The 20,838-nt window shown below is 39.5% G+C and overlaps 2 protein-coding genes and 1 non-coding gene across 3 annotated transcripts; 2 read left to right on the top strand and 1 right to left on the bottom strand.

Annotated features, from left to right (window-relative positions):
• Positions 1 to 760: 760 nt before the first annotated feature.
• On the bottom strand, positions 761 to 868 carry LOC148572076 (small nucleolar RNA R71). Its single transcript, XR_015880251.1, has one exon. It is a non-coding gene; the product is annotated as a small nucleolar RNA R71 (small nucleolar RNA).
• A 9,521-nt stretch (positions 869 to 10,389) lies between these two features.
• Positions 10,390 to 14,338, top strand: LOC110269497 (uncharacterized). Its single transcript, XM_088507362.1, has 8 exons — positions 10,390 to 10,529; positions 10,621 to 10,727; positions 11,200 to 11,446; positions 11,573 to 11,739; positions 12,090 to 12,226; positions 12,286 to 12,382; positions 13,616 to 13,894; positions 14,043 to 14,338. The coding sequence occupies exons 1-8, from the start codon at positions 10,390 to 10,392 to the stop codon at positions 14,336 to 14,338; spliced, it is 1,470 nt and encodes a 489-aa protein (XP_088363488.1).
• A 72-nt stretch (positions 14,339 to 14,410) lies between these two features.
• Positions 14,411 to 14,974, top strand: LOC107633446 (uncharacterized). The gene has a single exon (XM_088507361.1). It carries the CDS (start codon positions 14,411 to 14,413, stop codon positions 14,972 to 14,974), a length of 564 nt encoding a protein of 187 aa, XP_088363487.1.
• The last annotated feature ends 5,864 nt before the right edge of the window (positions 14,975 to 20,838 follow it).

Below are 20,838 nucleotides of genomic sequence, written 5' to 3'. Positions count from 1 at the left end.
ACCATTTTTCAAAAATAATTTTCAAAAATTCTCTTTCTCTCTCATCTCCTTCTATTTATTTATTTATCTACTAACATCCTTCCGTCACTCACAAAAAATCCGAACCCTCTCTCTCTCTAAGTTCAGATTTTCTCTTCTTCTTTTCTTCTACTCACAAAAGGGAACCTCTATACCTAGGTAAAAGGGATCCCTATTATTATTATTTTTCTGTTCCCTCCTTTTTCATATGAGCAGGAGCAAGGACAAGAACATTCTTGTTAAAGCAGATCCAGAACCTGAAAGGACTCTGAAGAGGAAACTAAGAGAAGCTAAATTACAACAATCCAGCAAGCACCTTTCAGAAATTTTCGAACAGGAAGAGGAGATGGCAGCCGAAAATAATAATAATGCAAGGAGGATGCTTGGTGACTTTACTGCACCTAATTCCAATTTACATGGAAGAAGCATCTTCATCCCTACCATTGGAGCAAACAATTTTGAGATGAAACCTCAATTAGTTTCTCTGATGCAGCAGAACTGCAAGTTCCATGGACTTCCATCTGAAGATCCTTTTCAGTTCTTAACTGAATTTTTGCAGATCTGTGATACTGTTAAGACTAATAGAGTAGATCCTGAAGTCTACAGGCTCATGCTTTTCCCTTTTGCTGTGAGAGACAGAGCTAGAATATGGTTGGACTCTCAACCTAAGGATAGCCTGAACTCTTGGGATAAGCTGGTCAAGGCTTTCTTAGCCAAGTTCTTTCCTCCTCAAAAGCTGAGTAAGCTTAGAGTGGATGTTCAAACCTTCAGACAGAAAGAAGGTGAATCCCTCTATGAAGCTTGGGAGAGATATAAGGAACTGACCAAAAAGTGTCCTTCTAACATGCTTTCAGAATGGACCATCCTGGATATATTCTATGATGGTCTGTCTGAATTAGCCAAAATGTCATTGGATACTTCTGCAGGTGGATCCATTCACCTAAAGAAAACGCCTGCAGAAGCTCAAGAACTCATTGACATGGTTGCTAATAACCAGTTGATGTACACTTCTGAAAGGAATCCTGTGAATAATGGGACACCTATGAAGAAGGGAGTTCTTGAAATTTATACTCTGAATGCTATATTGGCTCAGAATAAAATATTGACTCAGCAAGTCAATATGATTTCTCAGAGTCTGAATGGAATGCAAGCTGCATTCAACAGTACTCAAGAGGCATCCTCTGAAGAAGAAGCTTATGATCCTGAAAACCCTGCAATAGCAGAGGTGAATTACATGGGTGAGCCATATGGAAACACCTATAATCCCTCATGGAGAAATCACCCAAATCTCTCATGGAAGGATCAACAAAAGCCTCAACAAGGCTTTAGTAATGGTGGAAGAAACAGGTTCAGCAATAGCAAGCCTTTTCCATCATCCACTCAGCAACAAACAGAGAACTCTGAATAAAATACCTCTAATTTAGCAAACTTAGTCTCTGATCTATCTAAGGCCACTGTGAGTTTCATGAATGAAACAAGGTCCTCCATTAGAAATTTGAAAGCACAAGTGGGCCAGCTGAGTAAAAGGATCACTGAAATTCCTCCTAGTACTCTCCCAAGCAATACAGAAGAAAATCCAAAAGGAGAGTGCAAGGCCATTGAAATGACCATCATGGCCGAACCCAGAAGAGAGGAGAAGGACGTGAATCCCAGTGAGGAAGACCTCCTGGGACGTCCAGTGATCAATAAGGAGTTTCCTTCTGAGGAACCAAAGGAATCTGAGACTCATCTAGAGACCATAGAGATTCCATTAAACCTCCTTACGCCCTTTATGAACTCTGATGAGTATTCTTCTTCTGAAGAGAATGAGGATGTTACTGAAGAGCAAGTTGCCAAGTTCCTTGGTGCAATCATGAAGCTGAATGCCAATTTATTTGGTAAAGAGACTTGGGGAGATGAACCTCCCCTGTTCACCAATGAACTAAATGCATTGGATCAACTGAGATTGCCTCAGAAGAAACAGGATCCTGAAAAGATCCTGATACCTTGTACCATAGGCACCATGACCTTTGAGAAAGCTCTATGTGACCTTGGGTCAGGAATAAGCCTCATGCCACTCTCTGTAATGGAGAAACTGGGAATCTTTGAGGTGTAAGCTGCTAGAATCTCATTAGAGATGGCAGACAACTCAAGAAAAGAGGCTTATGGACAAGTAGAGGACATGTTAGTAAAGGTTGAAGGCCTTTACATCCCTGCTGATTTCATAATCCTGGATACTGGGAAGGATGAGGATGAATCTATCATTCTTGGAAGACCCTTCCTAGCCATAGCAAGAGCTGTGATTGATGTTAACAGAGGTGAACTAGTCCTTCAATTGAATGAGGACTCCCTTGAGTTTTAAACTCAAGGACATCCTTCTGTAAACATGGAACAGAGGCACAGTAAGCTTCTCTCAAAACAGAGTCAACCAGAGCCCCCACAGTCAAACTCTAAGTTTGGTGTTGGGAGGCCACAACCAAATTCTAAGTTTGGTGTTGGAAAGTCTCAACAATGCTCTGAATATCTGTGAGGCTCCATGAGAGCCCACTGTCAAGCTATTGACATTAAAGAAGCGCTTGTTGGGAGGCAACCCAATTTTTATTTATCTAATTTATTTTCATTCTTGTTGTTTTTTCATGTTTTATTAGGTTCATGATCATGTGGAGTCACAAAATAAATATAAAAATTGAAAACAGAATCAAAAACAGCAGAAGAAAAATCACACCCTAGAGGAGGATCTTACTGGCGTTTAAACGCCAGTAAGGAGCATCTGTCTGGCGTTCAACGCCAGAACAGAGCATGTTTCTGGCGTTGAACGCCAGAAACAAGCAGCATCCTGGTGTCCAAACGCCAGAAATGCACAGTGAAGAAGAGCTGGCGCTGAACGCCAGAAACAAGCATCTGGCTGGCGTTCAACGCCAGAAATATGCTGCATCTGGGCGTTGAACGCGCAGAACAAGCATCAGTTCGGCGTTTAAACGCCAAAATTGCATGGAAAGGCATTTTACATGCCTAATTGGTGTAGGGATGCAATTCCTTGACACCTCAGGATCTGTGGACCCCACAGGATCAACTCAGCATCTGTGGACCCCACAGGATCTCCACCTACCACCACTCACTCTCTTCCCTCTTCTCAATGTTCATCCTCTCTTTCCAATAAACACTCTTCCCCAAAACTCTTCACCAATCACCTCAATCTCTCTTCTCTATCACCACTTCACCACTCACATCCATCCACTCTTCCCCATAAACCTACCCCATAAACTCCACCTACCTTCAAAATTCAAAACCAATTTCTGACCCAACACCCACCCTTATGGCCGAACCTTACCCCCTCTCCCTTCCCTATATATAGCCCTCCATTCTTCCTCATTTTCACATAACACAACCCTCTCTTCCTCTTCTTGGCCGAATACACCTCTCCCTCCTCTCCTCCATATTTTTTTCTTCTTCTTCATCTATTCTTTCTTCTCTTGCTCGAGGGCGAGCAATATTCTAAGTTTGGTGTGGTAAAAGCATAAGCTTTTTGTTTTTCCATTACCATTGATGGCACCCAAGACCGGAGAATCCTCTAGAAAAGGGAAAGGGAAGACAAAAGCTTCCACCTCCGAGTCATGGGAGATGGAAAGATTCATCTCCAAAGCTCATCAAGACCACTTCTATGATGTTGTGGCCAAGAAGAAGGTGATCCCCGAGGTCCCTTTCAAGCTCAAGAGAAATGAGTATCCGGAGATCCGACATGAAATCCAAAGAAGAGGTTGGGAAGTTCTAACAAACCCCATCCAACAAGTCGGAATTCTAATGGTTCAAGAGTTCTATGCTAATGCATGGATCACAAGGAACCATGATCAAAGTAAGAACCCGAACCCAAATAATTATCTCACCATGGTTCGGGGGAATTACTTAGATTTTAGTCCGGAAAATATAAGGTTGGCATTCAACTTGCCAATGATGGAAGAGAATGCACGCCCCTACACAAGGAGAGTCAACTTTGATCAAAGGTTGGACCAAGTTCTCATGGACATATGTGTGGAAGGAGCTCAATGGAAGATTGACTCAAAAGGCAAACCGGTTCAATTGAGAAGACTGGACCTTAAGCCTGTAGCTAGAGGATGGTTGGAGTTCATTCAACGCTCAATCATTCCCACTAGCAACCGGTCTGAAGTTACTATAGACCGGGCCATCATGATCCATAGCATCATGATTGGAGAAGAGGTGGAGGTTCATGAGATTATACCTCAAGAACTCTACAAGGTGGCTGACAAGTCCTCCACTATGGCAAGGTTAGCTTTTCCTCACCTCATTTGCCATCTATGCAATTCGGCTGGGATTGACATAGAAGGAGACATTCCCATTGAGGAAGAGAAGCCCATCACTAAGAAAAGGATGGAGCAAATAAGAGAGCCCATTCATGGATCTCAAGAGACGCATGAAGCTCATCACCATGGGATCCCGGAGATGCCTCAAATGCATTTCCTCCACAAAACTATTGGGAGCAAATCAACACCTCCCTAGGAGAATTAAGTTCCAACATGGGACAACTAAGGGTGGAACATCAAGAACACTCCATCATCCTTCATGAGATTAGAGAAGATCAAAAAACAATGAAAGAGGAGCAACAAAGACAAGGAAGAGACATAGAAGAGCTCAAGGACATCATTGGTTCCTCAAGGAGAAAATGCAACCATCACTAAGGTGGACTCATTCCTTGTTCTTTCATTCTCTGTTTTTCGTTTTCTATGTGAAGTGCTTATCTAAGTTTGTGTCTTATTACATGATCATTAGTATTTAGTAACTATGTCTTAAAGATATGAATGTCCTATGAATCCATCACCTCTCTTAAATAAAAATATTTTAATTCAAAAGAACAAGAAGTACATGAGTTTCAAATTTATCCTTGAACTTAGTTTAATTATTTTGATGTGGTGACAATGCTTCTTGTTTTCTGAATGAATGCTTGAACAGTGCATATGTCTTTTGAAGTTGTTGTTTAAGAATGTTAAATATGTTGGCTCTTGAAAGAATGATGATAAGGAGACATGTTATTTGATAATCTGAAAAATCATAAAAATGATTCTTGAAGCAAGAAAAAGCAGCAAAGAACAAAGCTTGCAAAAAAAAAAAAATAGCGAAAAAAATAGAAAAAAAAAGAGAGAAAAAGCAAGCAGAAAAAGCCAAAGCTCTTAAAACCAAAAGGCAAGAGCAAAAAGCCAATAACCCTTAAAACCAAAAGGCAAGGGTAAATAAAAAGGATCGCAAGGCTTTGAGCATCAGTGGATAGGAGGGCCTAAAGGAATAAAATCCTGGCCTAAGTGGCTAAACCAAGCTGTCCCTAACCATGTGCTTGTGGCGTGAAGGTGTCAAGTGAAAACTTGAGACTGAGCGGTTAAAGTCAAGGTCCAAAGCAAAAGAAGAGTGTGCTTAAGAACCCTGGACACCTCTAATTGGGGACTTTAGCAAAGCTGAGTCACAATCTGAAAAGGTTCACCCAATTATGTGTCTGTGGCATTTATGTATCTGGTGGTAATACTGGAAAACAAAGTGCTTAGGGCCACAGCCAAGACTCAAAAAGTAGCTGTGTTCAAGAATCAACATACTGAACTAGGAGAATCAATAACACTATCTGAACTCTGAGTTCCTATAGATGCCAATCATTCTGAACCTCAATGGATAAAGTGAGATGCCAAAACTATTCAAGAGGCAAAAAGCTACAAGTCCCGCTCATCTGATTGGAGCTATGTTTCATTGATAGTTTGGAATTTATAGTATAGTCTCTTCTTTTTATCCTATTTGATTTTCAGTTGCTTGGGGACAAGCAACAATTTAAGTTTGGTGTTGTGATGAGCGGATAATTTATACGCTTTTTGGCATTGTTTTTAGTATGTTTTTAGTAGAATCTAGTTACTTTTAGGGATGTTTTTATTAGTTTTTATGCTAAATTCACATTTCTGAACTTTACTATGAGTTTGTGTGTTTTTCTGTGATTTCAGGTATTTTCTGGCTGAAATTAAGGGACTTGAGCAAAAATTAGATTCAGAGGTTGAAGAAGGACTGCTGATGCTGTTGGATTCTGACCTTCCTGCACTCAAAGTGGATTTTCTGGAGCAACAGAACTTAAAATAGCGTGCTTCCAATTGCGTTGGAAAGTAGACATCTAGGGCTTTCCAGCAATATATAATAGTCCATACTTTGGCCACGTTTAGACGACGTAAAAGGGCGTTGAACGCCAGTTCTACGCTGCTGTCTGGAGTTAAACGCCAGAAACACGTCAGGAACTAGAGTTGAACGCTAGAAATACGTTACAACCTGGCGTTCAACTCCAGAAAGAGCCTCTGCACATGTAACATTCAAGCTCAGTCCAAGCACACACCAAGTTGGCCCCGGAAGTGGATTTATGCATCAATTACTTACTTTTGTAAACCCTAGTAACTAGTTTAGTATAAATAGGACTTTTTACTATTGTATTAGACATCTTTTGGAAGATCCTGGATTGTATTTTTGATCCTGTGATTACGTTTTGGGGGCTGGCCATTCGGCCATGCCTGGACCTCTCACTTATGTATTTTCAACGATAGAGTTTCTACACTCCATAGATTAAGGTGTGGAGCTCTGCTGTTCCTCATGAATTAATGCAAAGTACTACTGTTTTCCTATTCAATTCAACTTATTCCGCTTCTAAGATATTCATTTGTACTTCAACATGAATGTGATGAATGTGACAATCATCATCATTCCCCTCTGAACGCGTGCCTGACAACCACTTCCGTTATACCTTAGATTGAATGAGTATCTCTTGGATCTCTTAATCAGAATCTTCGTGGTATAAGCTAGATTGATGGCGGCATTCATGAGAGTCCGGAAAGTCTAAACCTTATCTGTGGTATTCCGAGTAGGATTCTGGGATTGAATGACTGTGACGAACTTCAAACTCGCGAGTGCTGGGCGTAGTGACAGACGCAAAAGGAGGGTGAATCCTATTCCAGTATGATCGAGAACCTCAGATGATTAGCCGTGCTGTGACAGAGCATTTGGACCATTTTCACAAAAGGATAGGACGCAGCCATTGACCACGGTGATGCCTCCAGATGATTAGCCATGCAGTGACAGCGCATCGGACCATTTTCCAGAGAGGATGAAAGGTAGCCATTGACAATGGTGATGTCCTTACATAAAGCCAGCCATGGAAAGGAGTAGGATTGATTGGATGAAGACAGCAAGAAAGCAGAAGTTCAGAGGAACGAACGCATCTCCATACACTTATCTGAAATTCTCACCAATGATATACATAAGTGTTTCTATCTTTATTTTCTGTCTATCTATTATTTATTTTTGAAAAATCCATAACCAATTATTATCCGCCTGACTGAGATTTACAAGATGACCATAGCTTGCTTCATACCAACAATCTCCGTGGGATCGACCCTTACTCACGTAAGGTTTTATTACTTGGACGACCCAGTGCACTTGCTGGTTAGTTGTATCAAAGTTGTGAATGAAAAACGATTAATTAAGACGTGCGTACAGAGTTTTTGGCGCCGTTGCCTGAGATCACAATTTCGTGCACCACCTGTCCCTAGTGGCTGATGATATCATCTGTCGGTTATATAGCCAACCCGACACGTCCTGGTAGCTAACCATGGACAGAAACACCCATCGCGGAGCAAGTAGGTTTGAGCTACAACCCCATTGCTACTACCTGCTCAACCCAGAGCCAGTAGAATAACCACTACTGTGGCTACTACCCAGGCGGGTGTTTAAAAGCTCAACCTGGAGCAAGTGGAATCACCACTACTACCGCTACTACTCAGGCGTCACAGTCTCTAACCTGGAGCAAGTGGGACGAACCACAACCCTTGCTACTACCCAGGTATCTCAAGCATATATTCATTCAGTCCCAGCCATGGATCAACATCCATCTCAGCCATCTGGCTTAAATTCATAATTCATAGTCAGCCATACGACCCATAACTCATTCGGCAATCAGCCATAAATCAATATCATACACAGCCATTCCGGCTCACGGTTCAATTCAGAACCAGCCAATATTCATAATCATACACAGCCATTCCGGCCCATAACAAAACAGCACTTCCACCATCCAACATCATCAAATTCATAAAACCGGCATTTAAGCCATAAATCACTTTTTCTCAAATCGCTTCACTTTGAAATCAAGTTTCAACTCTTTTTAGCCTTGGCTTTAGAAATCTCGTTTCTCAAATCATCTCAGGCTCATAAGCCAAATTTACTCAAAGTGAGTTCCCTTTTTAAAACAAAGCCACTCTCAGCATTCTCTTTCCAAAACTTCCAAAACCATGGTAAGTTAAGGATTTATTTCAAAGTATTCAAAATCACCCATACAACAATGAGATTTTATAACAAAAGTTTCTCGGCAGAGTCCCAAGTCTTTAGGGGAGAATAACATAACTCATTTTGACAAATTCATTTAAAATCATTAAAACCTTGGCTTTCTGATTTGAGTACTAAAATAGGATCTAAGCCAAACCGAGTCACGTAATCATTTACTTCTTTCAAAGCCATTTCCTTTACTTAGGCCAAAAACCAACTTCAACCCCCGTGATAAATTCTAGAACATTTCAACTGTTCAAAATTGTTTTAGTCTTGCAAGAATTCAGAATTCAAAGAGTACTTAAACCTTTCCAAAACATTTCAAAATGAAACTTGTCAATAGACATTCAGGTTCTTTCAAAATCATTGAAACTCCTCTAATTGAAACCCTCAAGTCAAATTCAAAGGCATTGCACTTGTCACATTTAAAACAACTTTAAAACATAAGTTTCATCTAAATAGCTTTCTCCTGAAAGAGATACAATGCCTTTCTTAAGAAGCAAGACTAAATCACAATTTCCTCTTTAGTAATTCATTTCAAAAGCATGAATCATCCTTTTCTTGATAATTCAAATAAAATAGTAGAAATCTTTAACTCGCCATTTTTCCAGACAACATTTTAATAAAGACTCGGATTTTATAGAAATTTCGGTAGCACCTCCCCTAAAACTTGGACTTTGCCACCCAATTCGGGTCCCAACAAAACAGTCCACAATCCTTTTCAACAGCCCAACATCCAAAAATCAGTTCAAGGCGAGCCAAAACCCAACAGTCATCTCAATTCCATTTTTCAAGAAAACCTTTTCAAGAATCAAATCATTATCAGCCGAATAAACTCATTTCTAAAGTTTCAAAGAAACGGCTCAGTAACAATCATTTATCAATAACCAGATCATTTAAAGCAAGCCAGGCTGAATTCAAGAGTCTATTCTCTCTTTCACATTCTCAAGAAAATCAACTCAACTCAAATCAATTCCCAACGGATTAAACTCAATCTCAAAGCTTTAAAAGAATCAACTTCAAAAGCATTTCGTTTCATAAAACCACACAACAATTCAGCCAAACAAACATTCATAATCACTCGAGACAATCAAATAATACATAAGGCTACTACAACCACCAAAACACATTGTCTCACATCAGTATCCATATGTAATAATTCCAATATAAAATATAGTTTTCGGAAAGCGCCCCTACCTCAAAACGCAATTCCATAACCCAAACGTCTCACAGAGTCCTTTCCGCCTCACCCGAACTGACGGCAACTAAAACCTCAGCTCCCAGTCACGTGCGCAATAACCATAGCAACACTAATCGCAACATACAATAATCAGGACTCGACCCCACGTTATCAAAACTCATATTCATTAACCGAACACAACGGGATACTAACGCGAGGCTTTCCGAAATATAAATACTTACTGAACTAGCGAAACGAAGCAGCTACGATTTCAAACAGGCCCGCCAACAGCTCTGGCGATGGCCAGAAGCTTCGGTGGATCAACTATAAAAATCACGTAGCATTAAAACCTTCTTGAAATCCAAAAAAGCAGAAACCTCAATTAAAACCTTTACCAAAAAGTCAAAATTCGCGGAATCCGCTGAACATAGCAGCTCCATCAACGGCAGCTTGTACCGCAGCGACCCAGGAAGCGGCATCAACTGAACAACAGCTCCAATGATGCTATTCCAATGAGTTTTCTTACTTTGGTAGTGACACAGCGACTCAAAATCGGCATAGCCGCATCACACTTATCAACGGCGGCTCCATTAGCAACCACCATAGCATCCCGGCCTCAGCAGCGGCTTCCAATGGCAACAGTGGTGCGCTCAACCCAGAACCCGAATGGAGCACAGTAGGAGAGACGGCCATGGGTGACAGTGATGCGAGCTCCGATGGTGGCAGGAGGTGATGGCGGCAGAGCGCGGTGGCTACCCCCTCATAGCGCGTCTCTCTCTCGTGCGACTGGCGACGGCGCGGCTAGGAGTGACGGTGTGACGAACAGAGGCGGCGGCACGGCGTGGACGCGGTGGTGATGAAGGATGGAAGGTAGGGCGAGGCTGGACGGCGACCCAGTAGTGGCGGCTCCGTCTCGCGTGCCCTGGCTCGCGCTTTCTCTTCCGCCCGTGACTATGGTCCACGGCTTCCTCTCCTTCGACGGCAACACGACGGCGCAGCGGCAGTGATGCCCGCCGGCGCCGTCCTTCCTCTTCCCCTCTCCACTTCTCTGATCTCCCGTTTCCCTCCTCCCTTTCTTCGTTTCTTTCTTTCAGGGAATCAAAGGGGGCTGCGTGTGTTGTTGTTTTTGGGGAAAAAGGGTTTCGGCTGCTGAGGGCTAGGGAGCTGAGTGTGGGCAAAAGGGAACCGGGTCGGGTAACGGGTTACTGGGTTAGGGTTTTCCTTATTTGAAAATTAGGGCTAGGGGTAATTTGGTAGTTTCGAATAAAATCGGGAATAATATAATAATTGAAACCCAAATTAAATCCAACACTAGTTGTATATAGAAAATGCTATTTGTTCATCACTCTCACGAATTTTTTTTAATAAAATGTTCAAATCAAATAATTAGAAATAATATACTTATTTCTTCAGTTTCCAAAATAAATCATAACTTGGATAATAATCATAACTCATCTCAAATTCAATAAATCACAACTTGCCTTAATTATCCTTAAGAAAGTAATCTATGAAATTAAGGCTATAAATAACTATATGATTTGAGACTTGATCATAATAAGACTTTTCAAAAGTTCTGGGTCTTACAGTATGACTGCTTTATAATTTATAACTAAATTATTATGTTCAACGTGGAGTGATGCACTAATGGTTTAGTTCATTTTTTATTCTTCCAGCGATTTACACCATCGAGTTTCAAAAACGTGGGCTACCTCACACACACATGTTGTTTCTCCACCGTGATGACAAGTATCCTACTGCAGAAGATATTGACAAGATTATATCCGCTGAAATACCAAATAACGAGACTGATCCAGAACACTATGAAGTAGTGGGGAAGCACATGATGCATGGTCCATGCGGTTCAGCCAAGAAAGATTCACCATGCATGGAAGATGGAAAATGCATCAGACACTTCCCCATGTAATTTGTTGAGAACACAACAATTGATGAAGATGGTTATTCAGTATACAGACGCAGAGATGATGGAAAGACAATCATGAAGTCAGGTATTGATCTTGATAACTGTTATGTCGTTCCTCATAATAGGTATTTATTGATGAGATATGGAGCACACGTCAATGTTGAGTGGTGCAACCAATCTAGATCAATAAAGTATCTATTCAAGTATGTTAACAAAGGACACGACTGTGTAACTGCATCATTTTATAAAAGTGCAACCGAAGATGTGGATAAGGATGAGCACGATGAAGTCAGTATGTATTATGATTGTCGATATATATCTCCATGCGAAGCTACTTGGAGGATTTTTGGATACAACGTTCACTATAGAGACCCGTCTGTGGTAACGTTGGGGTTTCACTTGCCAAACGAGCAACCACTAATTTTCAGAGATGATGAGAATTTGGAAGATGTTGCTAGAAAGGCTTTTGTCAAGGAATCCATGTTTTTGGAATGGTTTAAAGCGAACAAGTCGTATCCCTAAGCCCGATCACTTATGCTGAATTCCTAACAAAATTTGTATGGAAATCAAAGGAGAGAAAATGGTTTCCACGAAAGTCACACGCTGTGATAGGTCACATTTTCTTTATCCCTCCTGGTTCAGGTGAAAGTTACTGCCTTAGACTACTTCTCAATTATGCTAAACGGGATAAATCATATGAAGAAATACGGACAATAGATGCATGTTATGCACAAGGTCTTTTAGATAATGATAGAGAATACGTTGATGCAATAAAGAAAGCAAGTCATTGGGGATCAGGAGTTTATTTGAGGAAGATTTGCAATATTGTTGTTTTCAGATTCCATGGAAAGGCCAGAACATGTATGGAAAAAAGACATGGCATTTGCTTTCAGATGACATACTTCAAAAGCAAAGAAGAATAATGAAGAATCCAGGTAAAAATTCATTATTTACCATGCTTAATCTGAGTCAGAAACTATCCTCTTCAATATTGGTTCTAATTACATGTCTACTTATTTGGGCGAATCATATTTTGTAATCATATTTCATATAACCTAATACGATATCCAATTTCACATAGGGACAAATTCAGTAATTCAGTAGAGGAGGGTCGAAAATTAAAATATTGTATAATCAAATATAATATAATATAAGTAGTAATATATATAATCAGTATTAGTATTTTTTAATTTAAAAAATACTACTAAGTGTTTGTTATATAAAAAAGTTATCTTAGTTTTTGTAAAATTTTCTTTTTCATTTTGGATTCAATAAAATATAAAAATTATTTATTTTTTAGTTAGTTTATTTCATTTAGTATTATTGTGACAGTAAGTTATATTTTATTCTTCATATCATAAAAAATATGCTACAAAATAAATATAAAAAAGGTGTTCTAATAACTTTGTTATATGCATTGAAAATAAATTTGTGAATAAAAGATATAAAATATATTCATTTTATGATATTTACTTAATATGTTATAATTTAAATATCACGTGAAAAATAAATAAATTTTAAAATAATTTACTTTCATGTATATACTATAATATATAAAAAAAATTTCAACACCTAATTACATGTTGTTATTATATATTTTTTAGCCTAATTATACGATAAGAGGTGTAAACATTAAGGAAAAAATATTTTAAAAGAGAAAAAGATTTTAAATGTTTAAAAATTTAAAAATTTATGTAATAAAAAATTAATTGACGATAATATTTTCTTCAATTTAGGACTTGGTACTTGCTTTTGAGTTTAACAATTTAATTATTTATATAAAATAATTACTTATCTTATTTTTAAATAAAAAATAAATTTATCTAATATATAATAACTTTATGCACTTAAAATTGTTAATTTTAGTTAAAAAAATTTGGGGGAGGGGGGAACAAGTACTATGCTTGTCCCTTTTGGATCTGTCCTTACTTTCACATGAGCTGTAGACATAGGAATTAATCGTCTTATAAATTGGGAAATTATCATGTTTCCAATTGGGGGGGGGGGTTAATCAAACGAATAGCTGAATATAGAAATATTATTACAATAGAATGTGTGTCTATTAGGCATGTTGATATAATAGTCTTTCATAATGAGAATTTTGTACTTCATGTTTTGATATCACCATCTTTATGATAATGTATTTATTGAAATTTTGTTTAACACAGATCTAAGACTAACAAATGAGGAGTTGAAGGAGTTAACTCTAATAGATATTGAGCTAATAATCAAGGGGTACAACAAGAGTCTTAGAGATTTTGAATCCATGCCACACCCCAACTTTGACTCATGCACCTCTCAGATGATGTCCAATAGGGTCAATAGGCTACTTTGTGATGAGCTACATTATGATAGACATAGATTAGCTGAGAAAAATTCTATTGGACTAGATCAAATGACAACTGAACAGAGATCAGCATATGATAAAATTATGGAAGCGGTCCATGGTTGTAGCGGAGGAGTTTTCCTCTTATAAGGATTCGGTGGAACTAGAAAAAACGTTTGTGTGGAAGACATTAGCTTCGGCATTAAGGTCTAGAGGTCAAATTGTTTTTACCGTTGCTTTAAGTAGAATAGCTTCTTTGTTAATTTCAGGTGGCAGGACAGCACACTCACGCTTTGCTATCCCACAAAATGTAGATGAGTTCTCCACATACAACATAAAACAAGAGAGTGATCTGGCTCAATTGTTGGTTAAAACAAAATTAATTATATGGGATGAAGCTCCAATGGTTAACAAATATTGCATAGAAGCCCTTGACCAGACAATGCGAGACATTTTAAGATTCAAGAATATTAACAGCCTAGATCAACCATTCAGTGGGAAGACAGTTGTTTTTGGAGGGAATTTTCGGAAAATTTTACCCGTTATACCAAAGGGTACAAGATAAGAAATTGTCAACGCAAGTATTAACTCATCGTATATTTGGAATAGTTGTAAGTTGTTGACACTAACAAGAAACATGCGTCTTAGTGTAGGCCCAGGTAATGCAAGCTCAAATGAGTTGAATCAATTTTCCGAATGGATACTGAAATTTGGGGATGGTAAGATTGGAATATCTATGGGTGGCGTTGATAAAGTAGAAATTCCCGATGACATCCTTATACGTGATTGGATCGACCCCATAAAGGCTATTTGTAAGGCCACTTATCCGAAATTGTTTGGACCCCTAGAGTCACATCATGGTTTGCATGATAGAGCCATACTCGCACAGACATTACAACATGTCGATGAAATAAACAACTACATGATGACTTTGAATTCGGCTAAATCACAAAAGTTTTTTAGCTCAGACAAAGCATGCCCCACAGAAGGGAATAATGAGTTACTAGCATCAGTACACATACCTGAATTTCTAAACACTATTAGGTGTTCAGGTGTGTCGAATCATGAGCTTACATTAAAAGTAGGCACACCAATCATGCTCTTAAGAAACATTGATCATACTGTTGGGTTGTGCAATGGGACACATTTAGTAGTTACCAAGCTTGGAAAACACATTATAGAAACACGAAATATTTCATGAAAACACTTAGACAACAAAGTTTTTATTCCAAGGATGACATTAAGTCCATCGGATCACCGGATCCCATTCAAGTTCCAACGTCGGCAATTTCCTATCATGGTTTCATATGCAATGACTATTAAAAAGAGTCAAGGTCAATCATTGTCTAGGGTTGGATTGATTCTTAAAAAACAAGTCTTTACTCATGGTCAACTATATGTGGCAATTTCTAAGGTCACTCATAGGGATGTGTTGAAGATATTGTTATATCATGATGATAACAATGACAATCAAACTGAAAATGTGGTTTTCAAAGAAGTCTTTAGGAATGTTGGGTGTACATGAGAAAAAGGTCCCAAGTCAGCAGCACTAAGCAATGTGAACATTCAATGAGCTATGAGTTATTAACCAGTCCAGGTAAAAAATAAAGTTGATATCTGACTTCAAAGATTTATATTTTGCATGACTAATCAATATTTTTATAGAATCATTTTGGCATTACCAGACAATTTTTATTGTCGTAAATACTATATTCCTATGTGGTGCATGAAACTGATTCCGCACGTTTCCCACAGATAGACCGGCAAGTATACCGAGTCGTCCAAGTAATACCTCAGGTGAGTGAGGGTCAATCCCACGGAGATTGTTGGTTTGAGTAAGCAATGGTTACCTTGCAGATCTTAGTCAGACAGATAGAAAATATAGTTGTCACGAAAAAATGCATAAAACAGATAAATAAATAAAACGTTACTAGATAGGTGTGAAATCTATGGTATGAGAATGGTTGAGGCTTCGGAGATGCATCTTCCTTTTGGATCAACCTTTCTCACCTTCTACTCCAACTTCGGATTGATTCATTTCATGGCAGGCTGTATATGATTAATGCCAGGTCAGCGGTCATTAATCTCCTCTGCTTTAGATCAACGCCGGGTCAACGGTCATCCAATCTGAACGGGGGTGAAGCTCTAGCAATCCATTCCCTTGGTGATCCTACTCAAAATGCCACAGACAAGGTCGGATCTTCCGGATCAGAGAATGCTGCTCCTTTGGTTCTAGCCTATACCACAATGGCCCTAATTGCCCCGCACTTCGGCTGCACTGATGTCTTGAGAAGTACCCAACGAAGCGTGGATTAGCCGTTTAAGAGATGTATAATCAAGCTGGTGGTTCAACATTATCCCGCCAAGGACTCGCAAGAACCCATGTGGAATTGGAATGATGGTCAAGTTATACTCCCAATCCATTAGAATGGAATCAAGCATAGATTGAAATAGAATAGTGATATTATTAATTCATAAGAATCAGTAGAGCTCCTAACCTTAACCTAGGAGGTTAGCGACTCATTGCTTACAGAAAAGTAATGTAAAACGTGAAGAATGGGCAAGAGTCCTCTAACAAGGGTGAACTCTTGTCTATATATACTAATATGCTAACTAAGAATTATAGAAATAAGATAGACTAGTCCTATAGTGCGAAAATCCATGTTTTGGGCCCACTTGGTGAGTGTTTGGACTGAGCTTGAGTGAAGCCACGAGCTAGTGCTCCCTTTTGGGCATCCAACACCATCTTTGAACTCCTGAATGGGCGTTGGACGCCAGCTGCTCCCTTCTAGGCATTGGACGCCAGGAATGAGGTTGGTGGCTGGCGTTGAACGCCCGTTTTGGGCCTTCATTTCCAAAGTAAAGTATAAACTATTATATATTTCTGGAAAGCCCTAGATGTTAGCTTTTCATAGTTGTTGAGAGCGCACCTTTTAGACTTTTGTAGCTTTAGAAATGCTCCTTCGAGTGCATGGGGTCAGATCCTGACAGCATCTGCAGTCCTTCCTCTGTCTCTGAATCAAACTTTGCCAAAACTTCTCAATTTCAGACAGAAAATACCTAAAATCATCATAAAACACGCAAACTCAAAGTAGAATCCAAAAATATGATTTTTTCACTAAAACCTATGAAAATATAATAAAACTTAAACAAAACATAATGAAAACTATATGAAAATGATGCCAAAAAGCGTATAAAATATCCGCTCATCAGAACACCAAACTTAAACTGTTGCTTGTCCCCAAGCAACCAAAAACAAGTAGGATTAAAAAGAAATAGAAGGATATAATAAATTTCAGAGTTCTCAATGAAGCTCAGTTTCAATTAGATGAGCGGGACTAGTAGCTTTTTTCTTCTAAATAGTTTTGGCATCTCACCTTCCTTTGAAGCTTAGAATGATTGGTATCTTTAGGAACTTAGAATCCAGATGATATTATTGACTCTCCTAGTTTAGTTCTTTTTTATTCTTGAACACAACTTCTTTTGAGTCTTGGCCGTGACCCTAAGTGCTTTGTTTTTCAGTATTACCACCGGATACATAAATGTCACAGATACTTAACTGGGTGAACCCTTTTGGACTGTGATTCAGCTTTGCTAGAATCCCCAGCCAGTGGTGTCCAGAGTTGTTAAGCACACTCTTTGCTTTAGATCACGACTTTAACTTCTCAGTCTCAAGCTTTTCACTTGACACCTTCACACCACAGGCATATAGTTAGGGAAGCAGCTCATTTAAACTGTTTAGGCCAAGATTTTTCTTCTTTTAGGCCCTCCTAACTATTGATGCTCAAAGCCTTGGATCCTTGCTCTTGCCTTTTGGTTTAAAGAGCTATTGGCTTTTTCTTTTTCTGCTTGCTTTTTTTTTGCATATACATATATATTTTTTTCTTTTATTGCTTTTTGCTGCTTTTTCTTGTTTCAAGAATCAATTTTAGGATTTTTCAGATCACCAATTGTTCATACCCTGGGTTGAGCTGTCTGACCCGGGATGTTTAGCGACAAGTCGACCGACCTCTTCAGGTCAGACTATCCGACCTCTTCAAGAGCTCGGCCAAAATCACCCGAAAAGCCCAAATAGGGCCCCAACAGAGGAATACGACCCAAATCCGAAGGCAGCCCAAGCCTATAGAGATAAGGGCGATTCCCTTGAAGATAAGATGACTACACTCAAAAGATAAGATAAGATATGATAACTATCTTATCCCAAAAGATCACTCTACAAACATTATAAATACACTGGAGCACCCATGTATAACTCATACTCTGATTCTACAAAAAACCTATTTAATACCCTTGCTAACTTAAGCATCGGAGTCCCTTGCAGGTACCACCACCCTCCGGTGACGAAGGATCAGCACCGCCACCCAGTCCAACAAGTCGGACACATCAACTCCGACCAGTACAGAAGATCTCATCCGAGATCGACCTACAGTTTCAGGTAACCCTCGGAACATTGGCGCCGCTGCCGGGGAACATGGAAGTCATCCCATCACCATGGCGGACAACCTTGACAACAACCACGACTCTGATCTAGAAGAGAAGACGCCGCACAAAAACGCGGATACTACACCAAAAGATACACCTCATCCTAACAAAGACAAGAATTTGCCAAACGCGGAAGCTATGGAGGCACTTTAAGACCGCCTAAAACAACTCGAAAAAGAGGTGGAGCATCAACGAGAAGCTGAGAGAGACCTACGAAGGGAAGTTAGGCGACGCCGCGAGTTAGAGAACAAGCTCCTGAAACTCGAAGCAGATCTCAAGGCCAAAACTACTCGATCCGGTCACGAAGATAGCTCCCGTAAGGACCAAGACCCATTCACCAAAGAGATCATGAAGACCAAAATTCCAAAGGACTTCAAACTTCCCGACATGACTTTATACGATGGCACAGTAGATCCCAGCCATTATCTCAGTAATTTCAGAAGTAGAATGTACCTCACCGACGCCTCAAATGCAGTTCGCTGCAAAGCCTTCCCGACTACTTTAACAAAAACAGCAATTAAATAGTTCGACAATCTACGCCCTAGGTCCATCTCAAGCTTCGACGACTTAGCCAAGAAGTTTCTGGCCAGATTCTCCATCCAAAAAGGCAAAACAAAGCACGCCCCAAGTCTATTAGGAATCAAGCAAGGAGATCGGGAAAGTCTTCGCAACTACATGTAAAGATTCAACAAAGCATGTCTAGACATACAAAGTCTACCAACAGAGGCCGCCATTATGGGTCTCATCAATGGCTTGCGAGAGGGGCCTTTTAGCCACTCTATATCGAAAAAACATCCCACATCTCTAAACAAAGTTCAAGAACGAGCAGAGAAATACATCAACATGGAGAAAAACTCTCAACTAGTAGTGATGCACGAAAACTTGTCTCTCAACAAATCTCCCTCGGCAAGTATACCGAATTGTCGTCAAGTAAAAACTCACAATAGAGTGAGGTCGAATCCCACAGGGATTGATTGGTCAAGAAACTTTAATTAGAGGAATGCTCTAGTTGAGCTAAGCAGAATTTGGTTTGAGAGTTGCAGGAAATTAAATGACGGGAAAATAAATAGCAGAAAATGTAAATGCTGGAAATAAAGAGCTGAAAATAGATGACAGAAAATAAATTGCAGAATCTTAAATGGGAATGGGGAAGATGATCATAAAGGTAACTGGCAGAAATTAAAGAGAATGGGTAAGATCAGAAATGGGGAGTTCATTGGGCTTAGGAGATGTTGCATCCTCTGGATCAAGTTCATTTTCATCTCTTCCTCAATCAATGCATTCATTGATCTCCTTGGCAATCTTAAGTGATTGAATTCCAATTCCTTGGTAATTCAATCTCTCAAATCTTGATCAATAGCCAATTCCTTGGTCCAATTGCTCATGAGAAGAGATGAGATATGGTCACTGATTATACCACATATATTTCCAAATCAAAGTGTTGGTAGGATTATATGTCACTATATCCGTCCAAACCCCAATTTGGTCCAACATGAGAAAGCATTTCTAGCATGATCTCTTCATTCCTCTTCCAAGGTTCCGAAGAGATCCAAGTATGAATAGCTTCTTTTCCAAGATAACTACTCAATTGGATGAAGATTGAAAGCTTTCTAGTAAAATCAAGAGAAAAGAAAGAAGAAGAATAATGAAAACTATTATTGATCCATCAAATTACAACAGAGCTCCCTAACCCAATGAAAGGGGTTTAGTTGTTCATAGCTCTGGGAATGGAAAACAAAGATGGAGAATACATTCTGAAAAGTTAAACTAGAAGTTGCAGAGAAAGTAAAAATACAGAGAGTAATTCTAATAATGCCCAAAAGCTCCTTTTCTAGTTCAAAGTTCTCCCTATTTATACTATCCTTCTGATCTTCTAGTTGCTTCTTCAAGTCTTGGATATGGGCCTTTGGATCTTGAGTTGAAGCAGTTATCTTCTTTAGTGGGCTCAGCTTTACTTGCAGAGAAAGTGTACAGTAGGTATGGACTTTAGCATGGGGCGTTAGTGGCGTTAACGTTAAGTGAAACTGTGGGGTCGAGAACGTTAGTGACAATCACCTTTTTCACTAACGTTCCTAACCCAAAAATGGTCCACGTTAACTTCAACGTTAGTGGCACTAACGTGACCACTAACGTTGCTTCTTGGCCCTTCGCAAATGTTACTGGGATTTACCTTTTCCAATAACGTTGAGAGTACCCATTTCTTCCTACGTTAGAGTTCACGTTAGTATAGTTAACGTGGCCTTTAACGTAGGCTTGCTAAATCTTTGAGAGCGTTAGTGACACTTACCTTTGTCACTAACGCTTCAAAGCGCCCCTACTTCCCACGTTAGAGTTCATGTTAACTAGGTTAACGTGACTTCTAACGTGGTATTGATAGCCATCTCCAACGTTAGTGACAAAAGTGAGTGTCACTAACGTTGGCTCATCATCCCTCTTCTCCATGTTAGCTTCCACGTTAATGTAATTAACGTGGCAACTAACGTGGCTCATAGTGGCTTAATCCAACGTTAGTGACAAAGGTGAGTATCACTAACGTTGGTGATTCCTTGCTCCCTCCACGTTAGAGTCCACGTTAACTAGGTT

The sequence above is a fragment of the Arachis ipaensis genome, chromosome B3 (genome assembly GCF_059453495.1).
Source record: "Arachis ipaensis isolate K30076 ecotype BB chromosome B3, ASM5945349v1, whole genome shotgun sequence".
In the NCBI taxonomy this organism is placed as follows: domain Eukaryota; kingdom Viridiplantae; phylum Streptophyta; class Magnoliopsida; order Fabales; family Fabaceae; genus Arachis; species Arachis ipaensis.
Note: the sequence above shows the minus strand (reverse complement) of the source record. Positions and strands in the feature narration are given on the sequence as shown.